The following is a 6,092-nucleotide window of genomic DNA, read 5'->3' as shown; positions in this document are numbered from 1 at the left end:
AAGCAACTGAAGAGGTTATTGTTCACAGTATCAAGACACAGGAAGAGGATATTGTTATTCCTTTTTAACATATGGAGAGGTTGAAACACACTAGATGATTTCAGCAAGCTACATAAAAGGCCAGAGTCTATATTGTAATAAAGAAATATATTGAAAAATACTAAACTGGTATGAGTGGCCTTTTTGTAATGGAGAAGTCAGACCCATCTTAGGAAATGTTTCATCAAGACATCTGTTTCAGATAAATATGTTCTTCTCAGCAAGGAAAGTGTTGAAATCCAAATGTTTCATCAAGGATTAATGAAAACAATGGGTATTATTTTAAGTTCCTTTCTCCACAGGTTTAGCTTAAAGACACCATGAAAGATGACAGATACTCTATTTCAGAAACACATGTATCTCTAACACTTGCTCGTTTCAGTCACTGATTTGATATACTCCTCAGCACAAAGAATACAACAGAGGTGTAATATATAGGGGAGAAATAATTCATATGGTGGCTTTATGGAACACAGCTTGCATCAGAGGTAAAGATAGAAAACTAAGTCCAGTGGTCTCTAGCCTCTGCTTCTCTCCGTGGTCATGAACTTAAGTCAGAGGAGATGTATTTTTATTTTCACTCTTATTAATAAAATAACAAAGCTCAACCCTTATTTTATCTTTCATCTTCCATAGGAAAATGCTCACTCTTCTGTTTGTAGGCAAGTTATTTGTTATTCTTTGCCTCATTGATTCCAGCAATGAATTTCAGTTTAAATAGTTGGGGGTGTTGGTTAGGGTTCTAGGACCCTTAAGTCATCAGATACATTTTAGAAAATAGTGAATATTGAATTACTTTAGTAACTTTCATTTTCAAAATGTAACATCATGCCATATTTTCCTGCTTTTTGCCTAATACCATCTTTTATTTTGTGGTTCTATTTTCTATGACAAAAATGAAGGCAGACAGAATTAGCATGAGTCAACAATAAAGAATTATCAAATCTTACCATTAAAATTATATACTTATTATCTCAGCAAGATTCCACATTATTTCCGAGGAAATATTTAGTCCTTTTTATAACATAAAATATTTCAGACTATGAATTTCTAAAAAAAGTTAAAGAGAAGTTATCTCCCTTTGCCCCAGTTATCAAACCAAAGGTACATATTTCCCAATAAAGAAAGAATTTTTAAAAAAAGGATATCAATAGTGAAATTGTTCTTATTAAAAAATATTGAAAAACAAAGTATTTAGGCACTACATAAAATCAGATATATATGTGATCATCTAATTTGAACACATTATTTTCTAATTTTTCAGGACAATTTTAACCATAAATGAAATATAAAACATTCAAAGTGTGTTTTGATATCTCTAGTCTTCATAAAATCCCTCAATAAGTTTATTCAATCTTACCTCATTTATTTAAAACAATTAAAATTATTTTGTTATTTAATTAAATAATTAACAATGGCCACATATAATAAGTCTGATGAAATAGTATACAACATATTTTAAGAACCTTTACTTTCCTGCCCACCATAAATGCACCTTCCAAGAAATTCTATTATCTGCAGGAGTAGAGCAAGGATCATTTTGTGGGCCTGAGGTCTCATTACCACAGTCAATACTTGGGTTGCCCTAATCAGCAGAATGTTGGAAGCTCACAGTACAGATGAGGTAGCCACAGAGGACAGAAGCATCTGGGAGCCAGGAAGGATGCACTGATGGCAGATGTGCAGGGGGAAAGCTTTGGCAGAGACACAGGCATCCCCAGTGGCCTCACAAAGTGAGTACTTAGGTTTTAGACACACCTCCTATTTAAGGCTCTGATTATTTACCCTTGGGTCCTCTTCTTGTTTTCTTCATTTGGTTCATTTTCTGTCACTTTTCATGCTGGGATGCTTGGAAGTGTTTCTTGTGAAAGGTATTTGAAAGTGTAAAAATTATATGTAGAAGACTTTCAGCTCCTCACAGGAAAAGTGCCATAAAATCTGATATCAATACATAAATAATAAATCAACTCAACAGATGTTGACTTTTTCTTGTCAGACAGTGACTTTAAACTCCTGATTCAGAATCTGTGACAGAATAAATTAACTAAAAGTGAATCTCAATTTGTCTACCTTACCCAAGGACAAAAGATAAAAAGCTTAGATTAAACAGAATTGCCTATATCCTACCAAACAAGATGGGACAAGAAGCATCATCCTTATCTTCAAAGCAGACCTTGTAACAAAAAATAACACTCAGAACAGGACTTTTTTAAGTTAAATATCCTGTTCATTAAATAGAAATGAATAAACCCAAACCATATGCTCTTAATTAGATTCTGAAAATAATTTAACACACCCTTCTTTTTTTAAGGCAGCAGACACTGAATATTAGCCAAGAAATATTAAAATCTAAGGAGCACTTGAGATCACCTTGCAATTTCAATTCTAAAAATAAAGAAAATCACTGTTTTCTGGCATTACAAGCAGAACATTAGTCAAGAAGTAGACAATCTTTATGTCACGAAATGGAACATAGCCCTCTGGAATTGTAAGTTCACTATCTACAGTTCTTGGAAAATTTTCCTCATTGCCTATGTTTCTAATTTTAGCATTATAGTGCAAATACTTATTATTTAAATGTATCTATCCCTAAAAACTCCACAACTTAGATTATTATAAATTTTAAATATCATCTATAGGAAAGACTTTGAATCCCTGCTACTCATAGTGTGATGCATGGACAGTAGCACAGGCATTACATTTGGAACCTATCAGATGCACAGAATTGACAGCCTCACCTCCCAGATCTACTGTGTCAAAATCTGAATTTTGACAGAAATCCCCAAGTGATATATATGCACATTACAACTTGAGAATCACTGATTTGGCCACTAGCATATAATTAGCCTTCTATGTCTATTAATAACCTTTTGGTGATTTCTTTTAATTTTTTTTACAAATCTAATCCAATCCCCCAAATATACTCACTTAAAAGAATTACATGGTGCCACTGAATGAATGGAAGGGATTGCTTTTGCAGGTTACATTTCATAGTAGAAAAATATATAAATTGAATGGAAGAAAATCTTAGAAAAACTATGAAATAGACCAACTTTCCTTTCTGTGACCTAACACTATGCTCACAAATGACAATTCCCTCACAAATGTCCATTTCCCTTTCAACCACAGTTTTCTCCCTATATTATTCTTCTATATTGTTTCTTCCTTTTCTTTGAGAGGATTACTTTTTTTTTAATATATACATGTTTTCATTTATTCAGATATTTGAGAGACAGATTCATATGATCATCAGAACAATTGTGAGGTATACGTGATAGTCCAAGGCAATAGATACTAATTTGAAACTTGCATGTTTTTCCATAGTAAATGTTACTGGAAAAAATGTTATTTTCAGAAAGCTAAAATTCTTACTTTTACAATCCAATCTCTTTGTCCCCTCTATCTTCTGCAGCATATTTACCACTGCAGCCACCCTGGTCAGACCCATCTTTGATCTCCTGCAGCACTTAACAGTTATCAGTACACAACCTCCAACTTTATTACTCTGCAACGTCAGACGGGGGTTCTTAACTAGACTGTAAATTCCTGAAGGGCAAGGATTATGCCATTTATGTCTTCTGATTCTCACAGAGGTTTGTAGCAATGGATAAATGAAAGACAGCTGATGACAGACTGCTTCCATCCATTCTCTATTGTTAGTGACATGTGGAAGAAAAATAGCTTAAGATTTTTTTTTTTTTTCTTTTTTGCGGTACACGGGCCTCTCACTGTTGTGGCCTCTCCCGTTGCGGAGCACAGGCTCCAGACACGCAGGCTCAGCAGCCATGGCTCACAGGCCCAGCCGCTCCATGGCATGTGGGATCTTCCCGGACCGGGGCACGAACCCGTGTCCCCTGCATCGGCAGGTGGACTCTTAACCACTGCGCCACCAGGGAAGCCCAGATTTTTTTTTTTTAAGTGCAGAAAGAATTTAGTTTAGATGAACTGCATGAAAACATCTTAATCTCTATCAAAGGACATTTTCATGTTCTGGCTAAGCTCATACAAGCACTGCTTTGCTGATCCAGACATTACAGATTCTGGTTAAAATCTAGAGTCTTATATGAACAAGGTACTTTGACACAGCCTTGTCCATTTAGCAGGCAAACCATGATCGAAGCTGTTATTTACTTAGAATACTGTTTAGACAAGTATGAACTGTTAATATATTTGACATAATTTCAAACTATGGGTTGGTGATTCTTGGTGGAAGGGGAGAATATTTTGACAAGGAATTATTCTTGACTCTAGATACTGAACTCTGTTTCCATAGAACCTTTGCCTCGTCATTTTAATGAAACGGCAGCTCAGTAAAAATGAGGCATTTGGAGAAGCTTAGGGTTAAGAAAAGGAAATGATGGAATTTAGAGACATAAAGCATTTTCGACTTGTCCAGTAGGGGAGCACTGGGATATGAAATAAGAGGTCAGACATACCTGTTACTGCCCAGGGGACACTGGTGCTAGTTTTTTTTTTTTTTTTAATAGAGATTAAGGGGTTCTTAGTGAGGGTGGGAAATACTTAAAGCAGGAAATGTTGAAGTTAGTTGAAAGGCAATCGTTGACAACAATCATTTGCATTTTCTGACCCACTTTCAATTTAAATTAAATGTTAAACAGCCAGTGGAAATTGCCAGGCAAACAGTAAAAGCAACAGTTTTCAAGCTGTTTGGAATAAGAGGAGGAAACACAAAGGATAAGCTCTCATGGGCAAATCAGGTGCAAATCAGGTGCTTCATCTAGCAAGCAGCTAGACTAGATCGCTGAATTCCAGCCCAGCTTCTTTCCTGCTATTACCTACCTCCTCATGCCAGTCTCTGTTCTCAAGTTCCCCACACTCACTTGCCAGTGATCTTGGGAAAATAAAAAGTGGCTTTTCCTAGTCAATACTTTAGGACCTACTATATAAGCTAACATTCTCACCAGATTTGCAACTGTCTACTAAGTCATCTTCCAGGATAACCTTCATTGTTCGTGGGATACTTCCAACAGATAGCCTTTGAACCTGTTCCTGAATTTTGATTTCCTGATAACCTCTACACCTAGTTGGAGATGAAGACAAGTCTGAGAGGCAAGTGAATTTTGCAGAATCACAGCTCTCCAAGCTGGGGCATGAGGATGGCCGACAGAAGGTATAATACTGCTCAAAGTCGGCCCTGACCACAAATACATGCTTGCATTTGTTGCACATGTAATCCCGCTCAAACTCCAGGATCTTCACCAGACTCGTTCGAATCACTGTCCCAGTGACAGATAAAAAGTGTCCCACATCCTTGGTTCTAGGGATGTGCTCCCTCACCAGCTCAGGACAAACAGGCAATCCTGATATCCTGGCGTGAAGATTCTGCTTCATGGAGACACCTTCAAGCTGAGAAAGGGACTGGAGAATTGTCAAGGCTGATCTTTGAAGTGCACTATCAAAAATAGTTAGCACTTCATTAGGGAACACGTTGAAATATTCCCCGATTTCCATGTTGGTCTCAAAAAGGGTCATGGCATTAACCACAACTGGGTAATGAGCATCTTCATCTCTTTCCTTCAAGATGAGAAGAATATCGTTCTTATGGTATTCCGAAACATATGACTCAAACACTTGACCAACCAGTGTAACTTGATCGCTATTCATTCTTGGATTGGCGGATACACGGTGTAAGAAGTCACCGAGGGCTCAGTGCTCCCGAGGCCGAGGGGCGCGGAGAGTTCAAGCCGATCGGCGGGGTCCAAAGAGGCGGGAGGAGGCCCGGGTGGGGGCGGGGCGGGGCGCGCGCGTGGGGCCGCGCGGGGCGCCGTCGGCCGCGGGGGCGCGCAGGCTCCAGCGCGCCCACCTTGCGCCCGGACGAGATAGGCTCCACGCGGGCGGCTCTGCCGGCCCCGCGCTCCCGAGGGGCGCCGGGACGTGCACTGCCTCAACTTGGCGGCTCAGGTGGCTCTTCCGGGTGGAGAAGCGGACGGGCGCGCGCCCCACCAGCCGCCGCGGGACCGAGAGGATTACTTTTGCCAGTATTTTGTCAAGCCTCTAAGTGTTTTTTGTTTTGTTTTTGCATGCACTTAATA

At 38.8% G+C, this 6,092-nt stretch overlaps 1 protein-coding gene across 1 annotated transcript; it reads right to left on the bottom strand.

Moving 5' to 3' along the window:
- Positions 1–3,571: 3,571 nt before the first annotated feature.
- Positions 3,572–5,760, bottom strand: LOC307183870 (DNA helicase MCM9-like). Its single transcript, XM_079917002.1, has one exon. The coding sequence runs from the start codon at positions 5,662–5,664 to the stop codon at positions 4,930–4,932; it is 735 nt and encodes a 244-aa protein (XP_079773128.1). The 5' UTR covers positions 5,665–5,760; the 3' UTR covers positions 3,572–4,929.
- Positions 5,761–6,092: the final 332 nt, after the last annotated feature.

The sequence above is a fragment of the Stenella coeruleoalba genome, assembly GCF_951394435.1.
Source record: "Stenella coeruleoalba genome assembly, chromosome: 3".
NCBI classification, from domain to species: Eukaryota; Metazoa; Chordata; class Mammalia; order Artiodactyla; family Delphinidae; genus Stenella; species Stenella coeruleoalba.
The sequence above is the reverse complement of the archived record's forward strand: the minus strand, read 5'-3'. Positions and strand labels throughout refer to the sequence as shown.

What these genes read in the sequence shown, in the direction of transcription:
- LOC307183870 (XM_079917002.1), bottom strand. Translation starts at nt 5,664, where the DNA reads ATGAATAGCGATCAAGTTACACTGGTTGGTCAAGTGTTTGAGTCATAT.